Source organism: Schistocerca serialis, chromosome 8, assembly GCF_023864345.2.
Source record: "Schistocerca serialis cubense isolate TAMUIC-IGC-003099 chromosome 8, iqSchSeri2.2, whole genome shotgun sequence".
Classification (NCBI taxonomy): Eukaryota; Metazoa; Arthropoda; class Insecta; order Orthoptera; family Acrididae; genus Schistocerca; species Schistocerca serialis.
Window position 1 is genome coordinate 507,642,917 of NC_064645.1, and position 25,004 is coordinate 507,667,920.

General features: G+C 43.9%; 1 protein-coding gene across 6 annotated transcripts in view; it reads left to right on the forward strand.

The window, feature by feature from the left end:
- Positions 1–25,004, forward strand: part of LOC126416387 (RNA-binding protein fusilli) — a 489,380-nt gene that overhangs the window by 332,431 nt on the left and 131,945 nt on the right. For all 6 annotated transcript variants that reach the window (XM_050084071.1, XM_050084075.1, XM_050084072.1 and 3 more), the window contains exon 5: positions 13,051–13,143. In XM_050084071.1, the coding sequence (XP_049940028.1) occupies positions 13,051–13,143 (93 nt within the window). The remainder of the gene's footprint in view (positions 1–13,050; positions 13,144–25,004) is intronic.

Here is a 25,004-nt window from a genome sequence, read left to right on the forward strand (position 1 = left end):
TTGGGCTGTAGAGTGGGTGTGGGACGTGGGGGGCTGGATTACGGGCATCTGATTACCTTAGCCTACACTGAAGCTTACCCTCCACGAAAAGTAACGACCTATACTCTGGACGATTTCTCTTGCGAAAAGTAACACGCTTGCTTAGGTTTATCAAAAATTTTTAAGCTCTTGAATATCAGAAGGGCTGTAGCAAGGCAATGGCGAGATAGGCCCCCGCCGTAAGCGCAGGCACAAAGGCACTCGCAAAATATCACCGAAAAAGAATAAAACAAAGACGGTTAAGAATTAAGTACGATTTAGGAGATGCTTATCCAAACACTGAATTTTTTGAGAGTGTGATTATGATAATGCCAGTGATTGCAAAGTGTTGTGAATGAACAATTTAGCCATCTTGTGGACATAATGCGACACAGCTCCTAAACTTGACGTCTAAGACATTAGCACCGAGTGTGCTTAGCTCAAAGCGAGGCGTAATATATATATATATGATCAGCATGTAATTATAGCTCTTTATCATCTATTTATAAGCAATAATGTATGCTCCATTAACAATTTATGAGCATTGATTTTGTTTTACTTCCGTGTTTTTTCATCGGTGTACTTCATTCAAGTAATTTTTAAAATTATTTTTCGTAATACTTCATAATGCTAAAAGATTATAAAATTTGTTAAATCTGCTACAAAAAGTTGCAGAACGATAGTTTACCGAGACATGGGGCGGGGTTGTGGGTGGGCACAGCTTTGGCTTGAATATCGGGCTATCCTCTTTTGTTGTTGTTTTATTTAACCACACACAATTTGCTACTTTCAGATGGTGGACAAAAATATGGAAACACCAATTATCGTGTCCAATTCGGTGCAGGAAACCTGCTTGCAGTCAAAACAACACCCAGTCGCCTCGAAATGTATAAATACAGGTCCTGTATGGTTTTGACGGGAATTTTATACCATTCTTCTTGCAAGATAGTGGCAAGCTGAGTTAACGATGGTGGATACGGCTAGCGATCACGCCCGCCTCTCTCCAAAGTAGACCACAAAGGCTCAATAATACTGAGATGTGGTGACTGGTGGCCGGGGAAGATGCGACAGTTCGTCTTTTGTGCTCACAAAATCAGTCCTAGACGATATGAGCTGTGTGAACAGGGGCCCCGTTGTCTTGGAACACAGCGTCACCACGGGGGAACAAGCACTGTACCATGAGACGGACCTGATCAGCCAAAATGGTCACGAAATGCTTGGCAGTAATGCGACCTTGCAGGATAACCATGGTGCCTGTGGAATACAACAACATCGCTGCCCGAATCACCACCAAACCCTCGCAATATTTCACTCTCGGGTCCTAAACTGGTCCACAAGTTGGAAACAGTGTGAGGAAAGCCTCATCCGACGAAACTTTCTTCTATTGCTCCACAGTTCAGCATTTGCGTCGTCAGCCTTACACTTTCCTGTTAATGGTATTTGCAGCACTGACGAGCGGTTTTGGAATTCCAGGTCGCGCAGGAATTCTCTGCTTATGAAGGTCCCTTCGTGTTGTCTTGGTGCGGACAGGATCTGTGGTTGCGACATTAAGTTCTGTATTGACTTTTGCAGATGTCTTATTTTTCGCCACAGTCCTCTTCAGTTACCGTCCATCACCATTACTCAGCACAAACTATCGTTCGCGTTGTGACTTAGCGGATGATGTTTTTTCCGCTTTCTGTGTAGTATAAATCTTCGATATGGTGCCTCTTGAAAAACAAAACACGTCGGCTATCTTGGTAACGGAAGCACGCTCCGTAGAGGTATCAAAAATTTGCCGGCGATCGAATTCACTTAGCTCCGACATAATGCACTCACAACTGCAGTCCGATGAAAATTACTTGATGGTTGACGTCCGTCACTTTCCGCTACAGTGTTGCCACATAGGCTGCCGGCTACCGCTCGGTTATAGACGACATACAAACACACCAGTCACTTCACAAATCCTGTATAACGCGTAGCAGTGCTGGAAACGGCCGCCAAGAGGTATGACGGAAATGGGAGATGATCGGCCGACAGCTGATATTAAGTGACCAATGACTGAACTGCTGCAGAGGACGCCTTTTGTAGCCTTGAATTTAAATTCGTCTCCTAACCTCACCGTAACTTCGTGATGTGCAGCTTATACGAGAAAACGATCAGCAATGTCCGACAGAACTAAAATCATGATCGTGTTGTTCACGGCGTTTAAGGTTGACCTCTACGAGCAAACTCGAGACAAATTCAGTTTGTGCTAAAAACAAATTTTAATCTCTCGCTATCTTTCATTGGTTACCTGAAACTATACTCAATCTGGCTACACGGGTTGCCGCGTTAGCTACAGATAAGAAGAGCAAGTTAGCACTTGGTTACAGATTATAAGCGACACGAGCACATTCAAAACGACAAAAGGATGGCAGGAAGAGAAATAAGAGCAAAAAAAAAAAAAAAAACCATAGTGCGATAGTCATAATGACTCCGCGAGGTATTGTTGTTGTTATGGTCTTCAGTCCTGAGACTGGTTTGATGCAGCTCTCCATGCTACTCTATCCTGTGCAAGCTTCATCTCCCAATACGTACTGCAGCCTACATTCTTCTGAATCTGTTTAGTGTATTCATCTCTTGGTCTCCCTCTATGATTTTTACCCTCCACGCTGCCCTCCAATGCTAAATTGGTGATCCCTTGATGCCTCAGAACATGTCCTACCAACCGATCCCTTCTTCTTGTCATGTTGTGCCACAAACTCCTCCCCAATCCTATTCAATACTTCCTCATTAGTTACGTGATCTACCCATCTAATCTTCAGCATTCTTCTGTAGCACCACATTTCAAAGGCTTCTATTCTCTTCTTGTCCAAACTATTTATCGTCCATGTTTCACTTCCATACATGGCTACACTCCATAGAAATACTTTCAGAAATGACTTCCTGACACTTAAATCTATACTAGATGTTAACAAATTTCTCTTCTTCGGAAACGCTTTCCTTGCCATTGCCCGTCTACATTTGATATCCTCTCTACTTCGACCATCATCAGTTATTTTGCTCCCCAAATAGCAAAACTCCTTTACTACTTTAAGTGTCTCATTTCCTAATCTAATTCCCTCAGCATCGCCCGACTTAATTCGACTACATTCCATTAACCTTGTTTTGCTTTTGTTGATGTTCATCTTATATCCTCCCTTCAAGACACTGTCCATTCCGTTCAAATGCTCTTAAAAGTCCTTTGCTGTCTCTGACAGAATTACAATGTCATCGGCGAACCTTTCTCCATAGATTTTAATACCTACTCCGAATTTTTCTTTTGTTTCCTTTACTGCTTGCTCAATATACTGATTGAATAAGATCGGGGAGGTATTAGAAATTAAAAAAATGCATTTAAACCAATTAAAAGACTAAAAATAATACTCGAAGTCTTTTCATTAGATTTGGGACAAAGCTAATGGTATTCTCACTATTACTGCCTAGATAAGTCTGATCTCGAGTCGGAGTAAAGCAAGTGTGGAGTAATTTTAGAGGACCATGTGTGGTGAAAGTATGGTGGTGGACGAATACCGGTTGAGGTTGACGCGTTTGGTTCGCTGTCGCGAGGAAGTGAGAAAGGCCCGAATGTGCACTGTAACGGGAGCGCCCATTGGCAGCACAGGTGACGTCGGCAGTTTCGGGTGTCCGGTGTTCTGCGCCGCCGGAAACAGGAGTAGCGTGTTGGCGCAGACGATTGTTCTTCCGCCGTTCTGCCCAGTCAGCTGGATGCCTGCGACCGCGGACACGACCGCCGACTGCCGCCGCCGTCCGTCTTTGCACTGCGACTCTGCCCCCATGGCTAACACAAGCGTTCCACTCATATTCCGTGCCTCCCGATTTCCGCCTGTCACTCGACCACTTTAATTCCAGCTACCTAGATTTCGGAAGGGCGTACGACGTCACATCGTCGACTAATAACCACGATACGATTCTACGTAGTATCCTCACAGATACGAGATTCACACGAAGAATATTTGATAGAGATTGAACCTATAGTCTGATTGAAATTACTTGTTGGTTGACGTTTCACACGTTGGAACTGACTTCCTCCACTTAGATCACTCAACGTCGCGACCGAATTACCCGCCGTACAATATTCCGGTGCAGTTGCAGAGGCATCGAAAATTTAATCTTCAGTATTTCGTTTCACCAGTGACGGAATTTAAGAATTCAAAATGGTGACATAATCTACTCATTAAAAGGTAGAATTTTAGATGGAAGTGTGTGTGTGTGTGTGTGTGTGTGTGTGTGTGTGTGTGTGTGTGTGTGTGGACGCAGCGAAACTCAGGGCGCGCAAATTTCCAGACTATATTCATCCAGTATTTGAGAATGAGACCGCTTAGCGACTTCCAACAAACTTAGCACGTAATTACAAACCTTTATAAACTTTTTTTCGCTGATACTACATACTAAACGATGAAAGGAAAAACGTTTATTGGTTAGATTTTCGCTGCTCGTACAGTAAGGAAGACTTATTTCTTCCTTACCAGTAACTGTATTCGCAACACATGGTGACAGTGTCTACATACAGTAGTAAATCTACCTGAAAAATATTAGCGTAAGCCACATGATTCGGGAGATACGTCGTCAGAAATACAGAGGGTCCATGGTAAATTAGCTTTTGTTTAAAAGCGAACGTAAATAACTAGACACTACTCATCCAACGCTTAGCGAGTTCCATCGAATCTAAATAAACATAATTTCAAACGCGGGAGTTCGGGAACGGAGAGAACCTGATAGTATCCGTTTACAAGACCAGTGGTGAACACTCGAAGCCGTCACATTGTAAAATTATACCAAGTATCTGTTGAAATGAGACAGTAACGTAATATCAGTATTAAGGAAGATGAGTGGGAGACGTAGATTTGTGGGAAGAGTTTTGGTAAAGTGCAGTAAAGGAAATCGCGAACAAGACGCTATTGCGACCAATTCGAGTGTTGTTGCAGTGTTTCAGGTCCTTACCAAGTAGACATGACAACAGACGAACGATTTCAGAGACGCGCAGCTGTGTTCGTAACAGGACGTTATACCCCATACGATTGTTCAACAGCAAGGCTCTGGTTACTTAACTGGAAGCCTTGGGGAAAAAAAAAAGACTTACTTCCCGCGAAACTCTGTGTGATAAATTGAGATAACCTTCATTCGATAAAGACAGTGGGACCATTCTGCTGCTACCATAGACTATCACGAGTAAGGATCCTCAGTGTAAGAGAGATACGGGCGCGTACGTAAACTCAAGTCATTTCCCTTCTCGCTTGGTATGTGATTCAAATAGAACAGGAAATGGATCATCTTGGTACGAAGTACCCTCTGCCATGCGCTGTACAGTGTCTTGTGGTATAAATACATGTATAGATGAGTAACCAGAAAGTCCTTCGCGTCGGATTTGCTCTACTAAATGTTCACGGTGCACATGTCGCTTAATTCTCTCATAACCGCAGCTTTCGACAGTGTCCACAAAACATGATGATGCCAGTCATGAGTGTAAATTTTATTTTCTTCTGGTACTAACTTCGAGCGCACAGATCAGTCTGATAATAATCATGGCATTCGAAACTGGTCATTGAACAAAAGAAACGTTTACTATAATAATTATTCGGTTTCTATATATTGTTTTTTGAAATTCTGAGCTGCTTTTTGCTTTGGATGTGAACTAAAGCTTCGTCACTTTTCAACTCTTTGTCTGAGGCGGTTTCCAATTAATGAAAAAGATACTAGTGTCATCCCCAGGATTGTTCAGACGAGCTTTCAGACTGAGGACTACATCGTGGTGTTGTTGTTGTTGTTGGTTTTTTTTTTTTCACCAAGGAACCTTCAGAGGCACATGCACGGGCGGTTGCTAGAACTGCCGCGTATTCATTAGAACTAACGCGGCATGGATGTGAGAAAATGGACGGTTCCTTCTTAAGAATATTCGTAGTTCTGAGTTTCTGCTGACGGCAGCTAATCTCTCTCATTGTCTGGGGGTCTTGATTAGCCTGTGCTTTTTGCTGATAACAAAGCAACTCACTGCATAAGATTTAATTTGTGGAAAAACTTTAATTTCATTTTGAAGAAACACTCTCGTTTTGTAGCAACGTTCATGGACCAAGTTAAACGTTGCATCCTGAGGAGCAATGCCGCACGTAAGTGCTGGCGCAGTTGTGTTCGAGGACGGTAAATTCAGACAGAAGTGTCGCAGCGTCTTGTTGCGTAGCTGCACAAGCACTACCGCTCTTTATCTTGCGTTTACAGCTCTGTCATCTTTTGGAAGGAGTGTCTTCTTAGAATAGACGCCCGGGGTCATGTCTGAAGTTGGAAAACATGTTTTACGGCAGCAATGCCCGTGGAAAGACCGGGACAGGGCGTACCAAGACATTTCTTGTGCGCCGAGAATCGCATCAGTGCCACCTTGTCTGTCGAACGACACGCACAGGGGCTGCTATAATATGTCGACTTTTCGTTCGTTATGGACGTGGTATCGAAATTGTGGGAGACGAGGAGGGCACTCTTGCCGAGACTGTTGATTTTACCATTTTCAGTGTTCGGAAGTTTATAAATTTTTTCGTGTCACCGAGAAAGTCCACCGTAGACCAGTCGCAGGACTTTCTCGTAGAGTATCCTTTCTTTAGTGTATCAGTGTATAGTATAGTTCCATACTGTTAGACTATTGGTGATATTCTCAAACTTTTCCGCAAAGGGACATGAGAGGAATAGGCCGTATATAGCAAATGAGGATGACACATTACACTTTTAATTAAAATCACACAAAAAATGTACTGTGACAACTTAACAGACATTTTTAAAATTGTAGCCAAACAGAAGATTTTCAGATTTTCTGTGCTATCCTTAACGGTATTTGCGGAATTTATAGCTTCCGCGTTTAATAATATCGGAGTGTCTGACAGCTGATTAGGATCTGTAGTGAGTGCCGTTGGAGCAAAACGTGAGGTGTTTAGTGTATTTATTTTGTGCTAAGCTATAGTAATTACAGATCGCGCGGGTGTTAACGTGCCATAAGACACTATATTTTGTGGAACTACAGTATTATCCGTAGAGTTTCATGGTGGGAGGTTTTCAGCGCTCTTGGATTTTTATTAATCCATCTTAAAGTCCAGTTACGAGGAGGTACGCCGACTCTTTCCATTGCACACCCTGACCTACGGTTGTACGACTTCGCATTGTTGCATTGTAGGCAGAACACAGTCGCTCATTCGTCGCCACATACCTCTGACATGATCTTCCAGCTGAAGTTGCGAACTTCATTCGGAAATTAACGAATTGTACTGTTCTCTTTCCGTAACTTACTTATAGAAATTAGCTGCATGAAGAAAAAATGTGGTCAGGCAGGGCCGAATTGTTTAAAGAAACACAGTACTCATATGAAACACAAACATTTGATTTCATCTGTTAACCTCTCCATGTGCTAATAATTTCGGATAAATATTCGGTACTTCAGCGCAGTTAATTTCGTAGCTCTTATCACTTGTCACTTAATTAAAACACGTGTAATCTATGTTATAAGGGCAGCCAAATCAAAACGACGCAGATGGAAAACAGTAAGTAAATTGTTTATTATATAAAAAATAATTACCATAACTGTTAAAGCATTTATATCACTCTGAGACCAAATGGCTATTTCCTTCATGGAAAATGTTTGCGGCTGCATATGGAACCATGGTTCGTCCAGATGGTATCGACCTCCACGACTGACTTTCTTCAGGACTGTAAAAATATGGAGAGATCGGGACGTACGGAGGATGTGTAAGGGTTTCCAACGTCTGCAGTTTATTCGCAACAACCTCGGCAACATGTGGACGAGCCATGAAGAAAGACATTTGTTGCTGTCGGTTTGTTTCGGACGAAGAAAAACACACCTGGTTACAATCATAGTTTCGTAGACAACCGCAAACATTTTTTCCATGAACGCAGTGATCGTTTTGTCTAACGGTGGGATAAACGTATTACGAGGTATGGCAATTATTTCTAAAATAATTTCTCCTTACTTTTTTTCATCTGTCTCGTTTTTATTTGTGTGTGCCTTTTACTAACCGGCTAAAACGTTCACCCAGTCCCAGCTGCACGTTGCCTGTCTAACGAGTTCCAAAGGCAACAAAAATTTGATTTTCAGTGTGTCATATGTTTAATACAATAGCTTACTTTAAAAGTTTCCAGACCTTTGACGCTGTTTTAATCATGGGAGTTCGATTCTTAAAAAGATTCGGGTGGCGATGGGGTGAGTTATGGGGTTACTGGTTCATTGTTGATTGCCTCCTTCCTCGGGTTCATTTGGTCAGATACGGCCTGTCGCGTTACTACTTTCTGAATCTAGTTCTAGCTGCATTGGAGAAAGGATCAATGACAGAAAAATAGTTTGCTATATAATCTTAGTTTACTGCGAAAAATAGTTTGCCCTAGAATATTACTTCACTGTGCTCTTCATGTTGTTGTTAGTCGTTTGAGAGTCGTTTGCGTACGGCTCTGTGCTAGTTTGGTTTCTTTTGTTGTAGAAATTAAGGGTCCCAACTTTTATGTCGTGCTGTTTGAATACGTAAATTGATGTCTTGTCACTGTTGTCACAATGAGGATGTGTTCTCCTATAGGAGGTAATGACACAAGCTTCTGGTTAAAGGATACAGTTGTACGGTTTTACTTCAGTAAGGTAGAGTTCTGCTCTTCTGTAGTGCAGTGCATAAATTTTGCGCGAAGTACCAGAGGCAAGGAAAGGTCTTTTCTATTACAGCATTGTGGAGTTGATGGCACTTAGAAAACAACAGGAAACAAACGTCCATAGGCTACGCTTTTGGTGTATGAGATTAGATCTCCTAATTAATGTTATTGAGTTAGGAAATATTTTTTACGGAGGAGAAATACACTGTAATCCGAGCAGCAAGCACTGGACGTAATTTGCTGAACAACACACTGCGATTAGAGTATCTGGGAAATCATTTCGCGTATGATTTTTCTGTTACTCCAGGCAATAGGTAATGTAGTTTGTATTAGCCACCCAATTAACTCGATATCAGTTTGTGTAAGAAGCAAGGAGGAGATATATGAGCAAATACTTGCAGAGAAAATGGTGCATTGTGTGACATTAGAGTGTATCTACGAATAAAAAGGTGCACAATTTTTGTTTAGCTGTCCCATGTTTTGGATCAAAGTATTCGAAAATTGCAAGCGAAATATTGCGTAAAATTAGTGTGGTCAATTTTTTGGCTCGCTGTACTCCCTCAGATTCGTATCTTCCTCTGCAGACTTGAAGGTTCTGGGTGATTGTATTTAAAGTGCAGCTACTGACGGAGGCCGAGTGTGGGTTGTAACTATCGTATGGCAGCGAAACTTAGTAGATATGCTAATGCGTTAATGCAGATCCGATTTATGGTGGAAAACAGTTCAAATTTTGGCCACCAGGTGCAAATCTGGCGTTGTACTGCATCTCGTCAACGTTTCCGGTTCTTATATTGAACTAACTGTGTAAGCAGTGACTAATAATAAAATTAACATTACTACTTTCTCACTTGTTTGATTTTTCTGCCCACGTCGCTTTACGAATCCATTATATATGTAAACATTTCTGTACGTCTTTGTTGCATTCACAGCGCCATATTTACATCTGTGGGCCATAATTGGAACCATTTTTTGTTTTCCTTCAGTGTAAATCGGTTCCGCTTTAGAATAGCTGCAAGGTTTCGCTGCCATGCGATGACTGCAGCTCATACTGAACCTCTGTGAGTAGGTGTACCCTACTTAAAAACACTCGGTAGTTTACAACATCCGCTATGGTGGCAGAAGCTGTGTGGCCACCGGCTGTCCCGCTGGGAAAAGATGTGTTTTACGTAACGGTGCGACGCCGCGCGGCGGCGGCGGCGGCGGCGGCGGCGGCAGCGGCAGCAGCCTTGGCGCACGATAAGGTGGTGGTTTATCGCGCGACGTGGCGTGGTCCCGTGTGCAAACGCTGGCCGTATACCGAGCGGACACGTCTCCACGTCTCGCTGACGAGTGGCTCGTGTTGTCGCGGCCCGGATCTCCACCATGCTGGTAGCCGCCCTAACGAAATCGTGACTCCCCTGCCTCCACGAAGAACTGGTGTTAAATGAGCCTTTCCTAACATCCCCTACACGTCATCGCCCCATCGTCTGTCGATGCCACGCTTATGTCCTCCAGATGAGAGAACACTTCCGATGTAACTGTTTAGTATTGTTAAGATTTCTCAGTCTACCAGCAGTGATGAATTTCGAAGCAAAATTTCGGTCCAAATCACATAGATTGACAGGACCCGCTCCGGTTGAACTAGGCTATCTCATATCAGAAAATGGCCCAGTTTCACCGAAACGTTCACGTTAGCAATATACTTGATCGAGATCACGTATCTGTTGTCTAGCGGTTCAGGCGCTCAGTCCGGAACCGCGCGACTGCTACGGTCGCAGGTTCGAATCCTGCCTCGGGCATGGATGTGTGTAATGTCCTTAGGTTAGTTAGGTTTAAGTAGGGGACTGATGACCACAGATGTTAAGTCCCATAGTGCTCAGAGCCATTTCAACCATTTTTGAACGTATCTGTTGCTTCAGAGCCGGCCGGAGTGGCCGTGCGGTTCTAGGCGCTATAGTCTGGAGCCGCGTGACCACTACGGTCGCAGGTTCGACTCCTGCCTCGGGCATGGATGTGTGTGATGTCCTTAGATTAGTTAGGTTTAAGTAGTTCTAAGTTCTAGGGGACTGATGACCTCAGAAGTTAAGTCCCATAGTGCTCAGAGCCATTTTTTTTTGTTGCTTCAGAGAGCAGCACTTGGACTGCAGTCGTAGAATCGGATGCGACACTAGTGCCGTCATGCTCAAGTGCAGTCTCTCTTGCAACACGCCGGAACGTCTAGGACAAGTGTTAAAACACGATAAGTGTTTTGAGACTTGTATTGAGTGTTGTATCCACATAATTTCCGCACCTTACAATTGTATTAGGTGAAAAAATTGCATTAGAATGTGCTTTTTATAAACGAAAGAATTCTTGTGTTAGTTATACGCTGTTAATATTTGGCTTGTTTAATGACCTAGGCACCTGGTATCTCTTCTTCCAGATGTCCTGTTTGGTTTTGATGCAACTAGTCCGGCTGTCTCAGTCTAATTATTCGGTGGTTTGTACAAATACACAGTGACAAGTAGGAGGATGGGTGCCTTCCAGAATTTTAGAGCTTGTACTTTGCCTTAGTCTTAAAAATTCAGTCTGTCTTTGAAGCGCCCGGGTACATTTAGCACATGCGAGAAGAAAACACGCTGTACTTCATACCAAAAATGTTTGCCACGACAGTATTCGTACTGCGACCGCCCCCTCCGAATCCGCTCTCTGCCACCCCTCCCTGCGCCACCACTTGCCACCCATGCCACTCTTACCTGCGTACGAAACAGGACAGGACTTCTCGTTTCGCCTAACCTCGAGTGTTTGCCCGAATATTAACTGGCTACTCAAACTCCGATTACTTCTCCCGCCAGGTGCGATATAGTATCGGCTCTGAGCACTATGGGACTCAACTTCTGAGGTCATTAGTCCCCTAGAACGTAGAACTAGGTAAACCTAAGTAACCTAAGGACGTCACACACATCCATGCCCGAGGCAGGATTCGAACCTGCGACCGTAGCGGTCCTGCGGTTCCAGACTGCAGCGCCTAGAACCGCACGGCCACTTCGGCCGGCACGATATAGTATCGCTTTTGGACACTAACCACGTTTTGAAGTCTTTCCATAGACGTTTAACCTCAACCCCTCCCCCCCCCCCCCCCACCACCCACCCACAAGCTTTGGGAGGGGGATAAAGATAACCCAAGGGCGTCTAGAGGCAAGGCTGTGTAGTTTATGACAGTCATGGATAACCCTGGATGACATTAACGACAGCTGTGACGAAATAGTCCTGCTGCGTGTGCAATCGTGTAGCACGTTTCTAACTTTTTGTATGCAAGCTGCAGAGTGAGAAACAGCGGACAGCGGAATTGTTCATTAAAAAGTGACTTTAAAAATGTTAAAGGATGACTGGATAATGTTAAAGGATGACTGGATAAGTTTGAAGTGGGCCCAGAATAACAAGTCCATCTTTCCCTTCACATTTTTTGTTGTGAGACAAGTGAGTACTGGCAGTATGGCGCATTTTTTACATGTTTCTGAAGGTAGCCGTCGAAGGAAAAAGCCCTGGCAGTCACTTCTTTACTTTGCGTCCCGCTAAGAATTTGTTGAAAATGGTTCCATCGCGGCTGTTAATTTCGTCACAATTACTAGAAAATTTACACGCACTGCAGGCCTCTGGTTCGATAAATATGCGAGGGGGCTTCAAAAAGTAAGTTACACATTTTTATGGGAGGTCTAGTAACTACTACTGAATGCTGCGTACACTTTAGAGGAACACAGATGCGTGACGCTGTTTTTCAACACAGTCACCGAGCCTCTGTAAACGATGGCCGGAACGTTCCGCTCCATGGTTACGGTGCAATTCGAGGGCCATTGTGTGAACGTTCTCATCGTTGAAAAATCTCTTTCCCCCAGACGTTCTTTCAGCTTGCAGAAAATACGGAAACAGCTTGGTGAAAGGTGTGGGCTGCAAGGCGGACCAGAATCACCTGCGTCTGTGCAGTCTCGGTGAAATTGATCGCACCATTTGCATTTAGTCCATATACCACCCAAATTTCACGGTAAATGTGCGTGCAATTTAAACATTCCGGCCACGAGAACCTTACTATTTCGTGTACTTCACTTGTGGAGTAGGTTTCCAGCGCCATATCAATCGCACTGTGATGCACCTGTTATCCGTGCTTCTGCGGGACAACGTGTGCAGGAAACCCCTAAATATGTACTATTTTCTGACAACGCGCCACACTTGTTGCAAAATGGTCTTAGCGTGAGACGTCATTATGTAACTTACTTTTTGAAGTCCCTATGTATATGAAAGTATCACTTGATAAGGGCTCAACAGGGGCTTGTGGTGGATGGTGATACATTTTTAATGACAGTATGTTTATGTGGTGAAACAATATGTGTATGTGGTGTAGCTCCTTAACTAGCACGTTTACAGATCTCAGCATGGTACCGGAAACGGAAGCTGGCGACTTCTACGTGCGGGAGGTGAAGGATATGGTTAACATCACCATGAGGCTTCTCGCAGACGGTAAGTCAAACTGCCTTCCCACGATTTCGCAGGTCCTGCAGCGATGGCGTGAAACTACGATTACTGCTGTTATTATTACATTCTCTTTTTCTTGTTGTATGAGCTGAAATGTTAAGACAACGTAGCTTCAGTCGTCCAGGTACTGTCTTGTGCAGTGAGATTTTATCCTTTTCTACACTGTGTATGATGGAATGGAGTAATCTTGGATGTTGTACTAAAACTTCATACAACGTGTGGAGCAAGCAAGTGATTATGCAGTTTTGTCAAAGACACAGTTGGAGGCCGTGCCTGTTACGAAATAAATTGTTGATGGTGTACAGCAACCAGCCACAAATTGGTTTTAGATTACTTCATTTAAAAAGTACCGTTACCAGTTTCGAATTTATCACAATTCAGAATCAGACGGATACTTCGTGCTTTCATTAAAACAAATTATACATTCGTTTCCTGTGAGTGGCCTTGGGTAAACAATAATGTACAATTATAAACGTGTAACCAAATGGGTGCGCTACCGACGTCTTCGTGATATAATTATAGAAATTGCCGGATTCCATGATTTGTCCAAGCTGAAGCCGCTATCTCTATTAATTATAAATTGGACAATTCATGGAATCCGGCAACGTTCGTGTTGGGGACAGCGCCACTCGTTTAGTCACTTTGTTAATTGTAGTCTACAATGGTTATCAGCCTCTACTCAACTGCAACCAGCGTCCAACACATTTGTACTGATGGCACAGGTAACGTCAACAATTGTGACCGTAGTCTTGAGGATCACAAATTCATTGTTTTAAAACGTCGTGGTCGCAGTAAGTGTCGGTCTCATCCTGAAGCAGTTTCGACAAGAGCACCCTGAGTGACCAGTCATCCGTCGGGTGGAGTGAGAGTACGCTACTGCTGAAGCCATATGTACGACTGCAGGGTTACAATTGCCTGTATACGCACATTCGATCAGCGCGTTAATACACTGACGGACTGCATAACAGTTCACAGTCTCGGTAAACTTAGGGATATCCCACATCTCTTGTATGTCCTGAATCGTCTTTTTGGTTGCTGATCTATTAAATGTTCTCGAAACATGAATGTTACTTCACTGGAGACAGCGGGATTTTAAGGAAAAACTCATTGGTTTGGCAACATGTCACATGCTAACGTGTATGCCTGCGGCCTGTATTTTGAGAAAGATTTCTACGATTGCTGTTATTTTGTCTATATGGGGCATTTGTTGCTGTTTGAGAGCACCAGACACAGTTATTTCAGGATTCGAAGTTCCCTTACAGCTTATCGAACTTAGTTCCATGGGATGACCAGGAACGTTTGGGGAAATTATTTACCTATTCATTGCACACTTGCTATTCTCCCTCATACATTTTACAAGTGTTCACATAGCCCTTTTTCTGGTGTGTGATGTGAAGTACGAAACATGGACGGGCATGAGCTCAGTAACCTACACGTCCTGATTTTAGTGGTGTAACAGACGCGAAACCAAGTGGAAAATAAAACTTCAAATTCCTACGAATTGTGTGCGAGTTAAATGTCCGTATATTAGTGTTGAATATAGTGCACAGTGGTATTAAACACTACGAGCCGATACTCTGTACTGCTTGTGCCCCTGGTTGGCGCGGCCTCTTCACAGTGTGTCTCCCGGGAAGAGGTGTCAGTATTCATGGATATGGCGGGACCGATCATTTGAAGCAAAATATACCTCCCGAGGTGATCACGAATGTAAAATTAGAGATATTCGAGCGCGCACGGAGGCTTTCAGACAGTCGTTCTTCCCGCGAACCATACGCGACTGGAACAGAACAGAAAAGGAAGGTAATGACAGTGGCACGTAAAGTGCCCTCCGCCACATACCGTTGGGTGGCTTGCGGAGTATAAATGTAGATGTAGACCTTCTTGTGGACACACATGTCTTATTCCGAATGGTTTGTAGCATACATTTAATGTACGTTGTTATTTATTTTGTTTATTATTCACTGCATTGTCAGATTTACTCATGTACAGCAATTACTGAACATTGCGTTTTACAAAATTTCGATTGAAATGTGTGTTTTTAACGCAGTGATGTTTAAGCATTGTCGTACACATCACATTACAGCTGGTGTATGGCTCACTATAACTGTTCGAATATCCACCGTCAACTTTAATGCATTTGCACAATCTCGGGAGAACAAGTTGTGTTGCTTGTCTGTCTCTCTGCACGTTCCCTAATGAGGACAGCAGAGTCCATGATGCAGTCTAGCTGTTCGTCTCGCATATCCAGCTTTTGTTTGTACACCTCAGCCAGAAAACATATGTATGTTGCATATATTCTGTCTCGGAAACCATTCGGAATGGGGGCAGATATCCAGATGACGGCTTTTGCTTCAAATAAACGTTCGTGTCATATCCCTAAATATTGACTGTTCCTCCTAGGACACCTTGTATATAAATGGTACTAGTGGATAACGTTTGGGAGTATCGTGAAAGGTATTCGCAGATGATTCTGCTGTATGTACTGAAATTCAGGAGCACCTGAATGGTTCAGGGATTGACAGTTGACTCTCAACAAAAGAAAGTGATATATTGCGCATAAACAGACGGCAAGACTCGTTATTGTTCGATTTCAGGATTACTGAAACACGTCTAGGAAAGGCCACATCCATAAATATATGGGGCTGTTAGTACGGAACGATGTGAAGTGGGATGACTAAATGCAGAGAAGGCCGGGGAGATTCACTGGAGTAATCATCACAAAGTATAGTCCACGCACGAAAACCCTCGTTGGACAGCTACTTGAGTACCGGCATTGCTCTTCAGTTTGAGACCCCCTACCACAGAAGATCCGAATAAGAGCAGCGCGTTTCGTCACAGCTTCCTTTAGCACTCCAGAGCGCGTCACGGAGATTCTCGCCCAAAGCGACAGGCAGACGTTAACAGAGAGGCGTTGTGCATCTTAAGATGAGTTACTATTTCAATACCTAGCGCTTAAGTCCCTAGAAGAGCGATACAAAATACCACTTCGTCCTGTACATACCGTAAACCTATAATTAGAGAAATTCGGGCTCATACAGAAGGGTATCGAGAGACGTTGTTCTGCGGGTTATACGCGACTCAAGAGGAAAAAGGGGAAGTGTTATTGGCACCAGGAGTACAATCCGCCACACATCGCGATGTGGCTTAAACAGGTAACATATTCCTGGTGTTCTGTAGAACGTGTTACTTGTTTTATACTATTGTTGTGTTCTGTGAAACAGCGACGGAAATTTCAATTAATGTAGATACGGGAGTCTTGCCGTCAGTTCAGGACGTAGAGCACAACGGTGCCGCAGCAGTAGTAGCCGTACACTGTGAAGCGATGTTGCGGCCGCCGGGTCGCGGAGTGGCGCCGCGCCACGGCTGCGGGCGGCCTCTGCAGGCCGGCTCTGTAATTGGGTGGGCACGGGCGCAGGCCGCCCCCTGCATAAGGTCCCCTTTGTGGGCCGGTCCGGGCCGGGCCGGCGGCAGGCGCTCTGCTCCGCGGGGCCGCTGCAGAAAACGGCCTCACCCACTCACTGCGCCATGTGATGGCGCGCGCGCGCGCCTCTCCAGCACCTCGCGCACGTTTTGCTACCGCACCTGCTGAGCATCGATACCTTCTCTGCTCGGACGCCAGTCAGGTCAGTACCACCGTACGGGAATAATCCCCCCTCTACCCCCTCCCCCCTATCGTAATAACTGCGAAGTGCGGAACAGTCGTAGCAGAGAGAGAGAGAGAGAGAGAGAGAGAGAGAGAGAGAGAGAGAGAGAGAGAGAGACTAGTATAGCATCCAAAGTAGGCGGTTGCGTGTTTAAATTTGTATCGCTTGCGGTACAGCAAATATACCAGACTCTTGCTTAGTTCCTATAGAAATACCGTATGAGAGGTGGTAGGATGAACCAAAACGGGGGGAAAAATACAGTTAACATGAGCTCTGCAGTGCGTGCGTCAAGAGCTGTGAACACTTCCATCTTCTCTACTGTGAAACACGTCCTGTCTGCAGATACCGAGCGAGGTGGCGCAGTGGTTAGCACACTGCACTCTCATTCGGGATGACGACGGTTCAATCCCGCATCCGGCCGTCCTGATTTAGGTTTTCCGTGATTTCCCCAAATCTCTTCAGGCAAATTCCGGGATGGTTCCTTGAAAGCGCACGGCCGACTTCATTCCCCATCCTTCCCTAAACCGATGAGACCGATGACCTCACAGTTTGGCGTCCACCCCCAAATCAACAGATAAAGTAATCTTAGCTCGTAAGGTATGCACATCAGAGCTCTTGGTTACTGAAACTTTTTTCTTGTTTTGGTCCATACTACCACCTTTCAAAATATGGTACGCAAAGATCTTGTAGTAGAGAAGATTTGTTTCACAATATCGAAGATGTAGTAGTCGCCATACTTGGTAATGTGTGAATTTTAGAGCCTATCTTACTAGACTTTTTTTTTTTCTTTTTGTGACCCGCACCACTGAAAGTTTGTCAGTGGAGTTCCGGTTCACACTCTGTGTCTATGGCACATGACTTTTTGAACTCTCATGTACACGGATTCACGGTATAATTGAAGCAACCAGTTGCACTGGTATTTAATTTATGCCTTCTTATCTATTAAATTCAACATCATGTGGCATGCGCAGTTTACAGTACACCCAGATTATTATATATTTTCGCCCACTGTGCATTAAACTTCTAATTGTGCCACAACACAAGTTATAAGTACACTGAGCTTTATCTGTAACTTCATTTGTTGCCTGTTGAAACTCACGTCTGAAATGACGCTTGCTAAATAAATGGTCTTTTGCAAAATGCAATGTTATTCTCTCCTTTTTTGTTACCTAAGCATGTTTCGATACCTTTGTGTCATCTTCGAAATGACCATAAAATAATAATCCAAAACTTCTTAACTGCATTGCAATCTAAAAGTAATTAAGTGAGACTGCCGACCAGAGGCCAGGTAGCAGAAAAATATGTTGTGGTTTACATTAGGCGAATTTGTAAACAATTTTGCGCTGGTGTCACACCCGTGCGGTGGTGCTGACTGATGCTGCAAATTTATATCTTCATTGTACATAAAATGTCTCAGAATTGGATCATAACGTTTGTGACCGACAATTAAACAGACATGAACATGTGTTCATGGTTGCAATTATGTACACAGCTACTTCTTCCTCTCTGCCACTAACATTACTGAGACAACAGAGCATACAACATTACTGCTTGGTGTGTTTACTTTTTTCTCGAGCAGTCTCTCAGAATGTAGACGTAGTGACAAATGATTTCTGTGAAAACATAATATGATGATCCAACAAATGCCTGTCCAACTTGATGTGCAAACTTTTTTGCTGAAACTAAAAAAAAAGTATATATTGAGATATTACAACTTGGCATCCACGTTAAGGCGCTCAATTCCTTTGTCCTAGTGAAATAGTGGAAGGTCACGTTTGTAGTCATATCTTGTGCAAACGCTGGCAGTTAATTGTAACGGGAATTAGCAACATTCAAAAGCCGTTAATAATCAGTGGCATGTAATCTGTCGCCACTCTTTTTGTACAGGTCGTTCAGCTTGTAACTGCCCTAACTTGAAGTTTTAGTTCCACCGTGAACAGCAATTAACATGAGCAAAAATACAAGAGAGTTAGTGCAGTAGTTAAACGTGGTCAGATAGCCCATTCTATAATCGCAGCACGAACATGTGGATTCATATTTTCCCTGGTCTCTGTCAATAATCTGTGGCTCCTGAACCAGTTTCACAGCGATTACTGGTTGACAGCCGAACGATTCTTTCCTGTCTGAGCTGATGTTCCTTCTGTTGCGAGCCCATTGTTACAGGTACTCTTTACAGGCGTAAAGAGTCTCCAGATTAGCAGCTTCTGCTTGCACTCTTCCCAGTCAGTCGACCACTTGAGATTCGTTCATACATTACAGCTTTTCAATTTCATAAATTCCGAAGGAATACGCTTTTGTAGGTCGAGCCAGTAAAGCGACGGTGTATGAAAGAACCGTTCATTAATTTTTTAGATAGCCTCGAAACGTGCTGCATTATGAGAGTAAAGCAGTAGAGAACGTCTACAACATCAGACACATTACAGTGTACACAGAACATAACACCCCATCCCCCCATATCTCTCTCTCTCTCTCTCTCTCTCTCTCTCTCTCTCTCTCTCTCTCTCTCTCTCCTCTCCCCTCCCCCCCTCTCTCTCTCTCTCCCCCCTCCCCCCCTCTCTCTCTCCCCCCTCCCCCCCTCTCTCTCTCCCCCCTCCCCCCCTCTCTCTCTCTCCCCTCCCCCCCTCTCTCTCTCTCCCCTCCCCCCCCCCCCTCTCTCTCCCCTCCCCCCTCTCTCTCTCTCCCCTCCCCCCCTCTCTCTCTCTCCCCTCCCCCCCACTCTCTCTCTCTCTCTCTCTCTCTCTCTCTCTCTCTCTCTCTCTCCTCCCTCCCTCCCTCCCTCTCTCTCTCTCCTCCCTCCCTCCCTCCCTCTCTCTCTCTCTCTCTCTCTCTCTCTCTCTCTCTCTCTCTCTCTCTCTCTCTCCCCCCCTCCCCCTACCCTTTCCCCCTTGTTCCGAGCACGGTAGAAGAGCAAGACAGAAGTTTTCGGGAAAATTTGCGTTCTTATCATACGAGAATTGTGATTTTGTTGGAAGACATCAATGGCGTTCTCGTACACAGCTGCGCGCATGTACAAGACTCGTGGTTCATATGGCTGTAACGTCTCTTGTAGCCAACCCACGTTGCGACCATTCATTGTTAGGTCATGCCCATCCCCTACTGCCACGTGAGTAACCCACGTGACCGCCCTGCGCTGACACAGCTACACTCATCCGTCACGTGACGTAAGCTCCGTGATTGGCGCCGGCTGCTTACCGGACCGTCCTCTTTCTCTTTTTATTTTACCAGCGCACGTCCTCGTTCTTTCAAGTCTTGCATAGACAACTGGAGAACGCGTAATGTAGGACGTGTTGCGATGGCAGGATAACAACATTTTACACTAAACCAACGCCCGTCATGGCGGCATCGAATTTTTGAGTTCCTTCTTCGTCTGATGACTTTCAGAGAGAAGTCTGTGGGAAAGTCAGGTCTACCCGAGAGATGAAACCTCCCTCATCTTATGCGTGAAATACAATCTGTAAAGGCATACCTGTTAAAACTGAACACCTTCACTTGAAAAACTCTTTATCCTGGCCTTCCATTATTCATTAATCACAAAACTACGATCATTTAGAATATCTACAAGCATATCCGCAATATATTCCCTAACTCCATTAATCTGTTGCATTATTTCGATCAGTGAAACTTAGTGCGAAAAGGAAATAATGTATCACATCGTATAATAGCTCATATAGAGAGCGAGAGCAGCATTTTATTTGCTGACAATAGTATTTATAGAAACATCGCAGAACATTCTTTTTTTAAGTGTTTGACGGCTTGGATACGCACGGAACACTGACATTATCAGTTTATGTAAATACTATGTAGTTAACCGAAAACAGATATGTTGTCATTGACATGGTCTCGCATGGTTTCAAAGAGCTCCGTTAAATTTGTGAGGTGGTAGTATTGTTAATATGTTCCTGCCGTGCAGAAATTTTTATCCTTGAGATTGCCCTAAAGTGCCTTTCCAACAACGTTCCCTTCGATAAATGTATAGCAGGAAGGAAATCTCTTCATAAGGTACATTTAGATGTGGCCATGTAAGAACAAAGTATCGGAGCTACTCCAGACACACACATATAGCTTCAGTGGTAAAGTGATATTCTTGACTATGTGGCCATACAACTAACTAACGTAGAGGGTATGTGAAGAGTGGAAGTGGAAAACAGTTTTCATTGCTGTTGTATTGACAGTATTCTCTTGCATGTCCCTATACTTCTTCCAAGCGTCAAATCCTGGAGGACATGTTTCAAACATTCATTACTAGTTGGCGCGTGGTCTTTGCGCCCAGCAATGGGTCGCAATGGAGTACAAGTGCCGTGCCTTGCAGAAACATTGTTGTCAGTGCAGAGGTCTAAAATCTTGGCACTTAACGCCAGTCAGTTTCCTAATATGGGGCTTAGGACGTAAATTATTTATTTTCTCGTTCTTTTCATTTTTTGTGGTGAAGAGGTGGGCAGCACAATTTTGTATTATCAGAACACAACCTCAGTTGTTTGGGTGCAAATAGGGTTACCTACACGAAGAAAGAAATTGTCTTGGTTCTCCTGACAAATGTGAGATGTCGTACTTAGAACATTTCCACCGTTCGTATGAAAAATAGGTAATTTGAAATTCAAAAAACAGGGCGGAACACGATAGACTCTTACCACCATTACCCAATCCCACGGTAGTTTTAGCAATTACAGTCTTTTAGCTACAGCGGAAATATTTGTCACAATCTGCCATCTTTATCGGTCGTCCCGTAAAAGCACTTCATTTTGATCGTACACGCAAGTCACTTGCGATAAGTACGTAAATATGTCCTTAATTTTCCACGAAGATGACACTGTAGGAAATGCAAAACTATTGTCCAGAATTAACATGTTTTGTCCAGCTATGCACGGGGTTACGATATTTTACTGATACCCGTGCGAGGTCGGATGACCATTTCTTTCGAGAGTTTTAGACAAAGTACAGCTTTTTTCCGAAGCAGTATGGATTCACCTACATGGATACTCAGAAAATCACATTTAAGTGCCTGGCAGAGGGTTCATCGAACCACCTTCACAATTCTGTTATTCCAATCTCGTATAGCGCGCGGAAAGAATAACACCTATATCTTTCCGTACGAGCTCTGATTTCTCTGATTTTATCGTGGTGATCGTTCCTCCTTATGTAGGTCGGCGTCAGCAAAATATTTTCGCGTTCAGAGGAGAAAGTTGGTGATTGGAATTTTGTGAGAAGATCCCGTCGCAACGAAAAACGCCTTTCTTTTAATGATTTCCAGCCCAAATCCTGTATCATTTCTGTGACACTCTCTCCCATATTTCGCGATAATACAAAACGTGCTGCCTTTCTTTGAACTTTTTCGATGTACTCTGTCAGTAAGGATCCCACACCGCGCAGCAGTATTGTAAAAGAGGACGGACAAGCGTAGTGTAGGCAGTCTCCTTATTAGGTCTGTTACATTTTCTAAGTGTCCTGCCAATGAAGCGCAACCTTTGGTTAGTCTTCCCCACAACATTTTCTTTGTGTTCTTTCCAATTTAAGTTGTTCGTAATTGTAATACCTAGGTATTTAGTTGAATTTACGGCTTTTACTTTAGACTGATTTATCGTGTAACCGAAGTTTGAGTTCCTTTTAGCACTCATGTGGATGACCTCACACTTTTCGTTATTTAGGGTACCTGGATGCCCATCCTGTTAAGATAGCCGGAAAGGTAGGCTAATGATCTTCATGCAGATACTCGACATGAGTCGTTCCTTACAGCAATATGTGGCGTCTGCCTGCTTACTGTGGAACCACACTGTAGTACACATGTGATTCTAATTTCCGATTCACTCTGACAGTGGGGCGTAACCATTGTGGGCCAACATAAAGAAAACGAGACACTTGTTAACGTACTGTAAGAAACCTAGAGGTTGTTGCTTAAAATTTGCAAAGCATGTTTTACTGGTTAGGTTTATGTGAGGAAATGCCAAAGCTGGTAATCCTCTGCCAAGTATTCACATTTGGCAAATTCGCACTACCAGCTCCCTTGATTGAAAAGAATCGAGCTCCTAAATGTCTCAAGACGCCACTACCATTTACTTCATACACGTCCCGTAGTTATTAATTTATCTGTAGGAGGTGGTAGATGACTCTGGCTGCTCCGTATTCAGGGTAGATGATTGATTAGAGACGCGGTGGCCGGTAATGTGCTTTGTAGAGCTTCAGTAAGTGTCAAAAATTAACGTTTCGTAACCTTCATTAATGAAATCCAAGCTCTTTCACAACAGCTCGGAGCTCTGCGTCTGACTTTGTTTTGTCTGTACTAGCCGCCATTGCCTAAGTAACTCAATAGTGAACGGAGTCTTTAAACCAGAGCCGCTAAGCCCGGAAACTAGTTGTGTTTTTCTGTGCTGCTGCTGCGGTGCATGCCTGGAGCACTGTAGCGAAGCGGTGACAACTACGCGGCCTTGCCTATGCAGTGCCGTGTACGACCACGATAACGAATTATGGGCACATAACGCGGCTCACGCAGCCTGCTTCTCGCTCGTCCAGTCGCAGTCTTACTGGAAGAGTCGAGATGGCCACTGCTCCGATGTTGCCTGTCGCCCTGGTGCCACCCTTCCGTAAGTTCCAGCGGCATAGCTGAGTATAGTTAACCCTTTCGCACGGGCTGATACCGCGCCATAAATTTCGATACTCCCCGATCACGTCCAGTATCTCTTCATTAGTTATCCGTTATACCCAACTACTCGTCAGCATTCTACTATAGAACCTATATTTAAAAAGCTTCTTTTCTGTTCTTACCTATACTGTTTATCTTCCAGGTTTCGTTTTCTTACAAGCTTACACTTCGCACAAATACCTTCACTAATTACAGTTCTCTTTTTCAGTATTTTTTCCTAGTTCGGCATCGCCGGTTATTTTGCTGCCCAAATGGCAAAACTCATCTGCTACTGATCTTCCAGGCCCTCAACCGCTTCTGAAAGGATTTATTCATTGGCAAATCTTAGCTTTTATTTTATCTCCCAGAACTTCAAATTTTTCTTTATTTTGATGTACTGAATGACGCTTCGGCAGAGGCTAAGTATCCTAGGGGTACGCTAAAACCCAGTCTCTCTGTTTCTCATGTGCTACGTCATTTTCATGCCCTTCCACTCTTGCAACTGTAATCTGACTTTAAGTTACAATCATTTGCTTCTTGTATTCTATGCCTACTCTGTACAAAATGTCAGAGTGTATTCCAGTCAACGTTGTGAAATTTCATCTAATCTGCAATGTTACAAATATGGGTTTGCTTTTCTTCACCCTACTATACAAAAATCTTGGAGGGTCAGTATTGCTTCGCGAGTTCCTTCATTTCTCCGGAATACGACTTGATCTTCTCACAGATAAGCTTCAACCAGTTGTTCCGTTCTTCTGAAGGATTATTATATTGTTCTGGGAACCTGTGGTTGTTTCAGGTGCCTAAAATGTTCTGTATACCAGATGGAACAGTTCTTTCATGGTTGGTTCTACCAAGGATATCAGTATTTCTAAGACGATTCTGTGTGTATTAGTCTTAGTGTTATAAATTATAAGATACTGTTAAACTGCGCTGAACAGATATGACGAACGATGATGTTATAACGTAGGACTGTAGTAATTTTTTATGACCTCCACTTCTGTCCTTCGTCTTCAGATGTTTTCGAATCGCCATTCCCGAAACGTAACTTTCTATACTGCGCAGTCCATGCATTGTGCCACACATGCAAGTACACAGTGAGCAGAGGAGTATATGGTTCATATGGCTATGAGCACTATGGGACTTAACTACTGTGGTCATCAGTCCCCTAGAACTTAGAACTACTTAAACCTAACTAACCTAAGGACATCACACACATCCATGCCCGAGGCAGGATTCGAACCTGCGACCGTAGCAGTCGCGCGGTTCCGGACTGCGCGCCTAGAACCGCTAGACCACCGCGGCCGGCTCAGCAGGGGAGTATGACGACCGTCATATAATCTGCTGAGGCCCATGTGCCAAAGTGAACGTCAACGACGAAGACGTTGGGTGAAGATCATCTGAGAAGAGTAATTTAACCATCCTACTGCACATAAAGCTTCGACGCAGTTATATGGCATCAGCACAAATGCTGATAGTTGTGCCTCGGTGGAAATAACTCGAATTTACTGGAGAGAATTGGTAGTGAACAGCAGGCAGATGTCATATTTCGTGCCTCATAAGCAGGATGCGTGTCGGCGAATCAGACT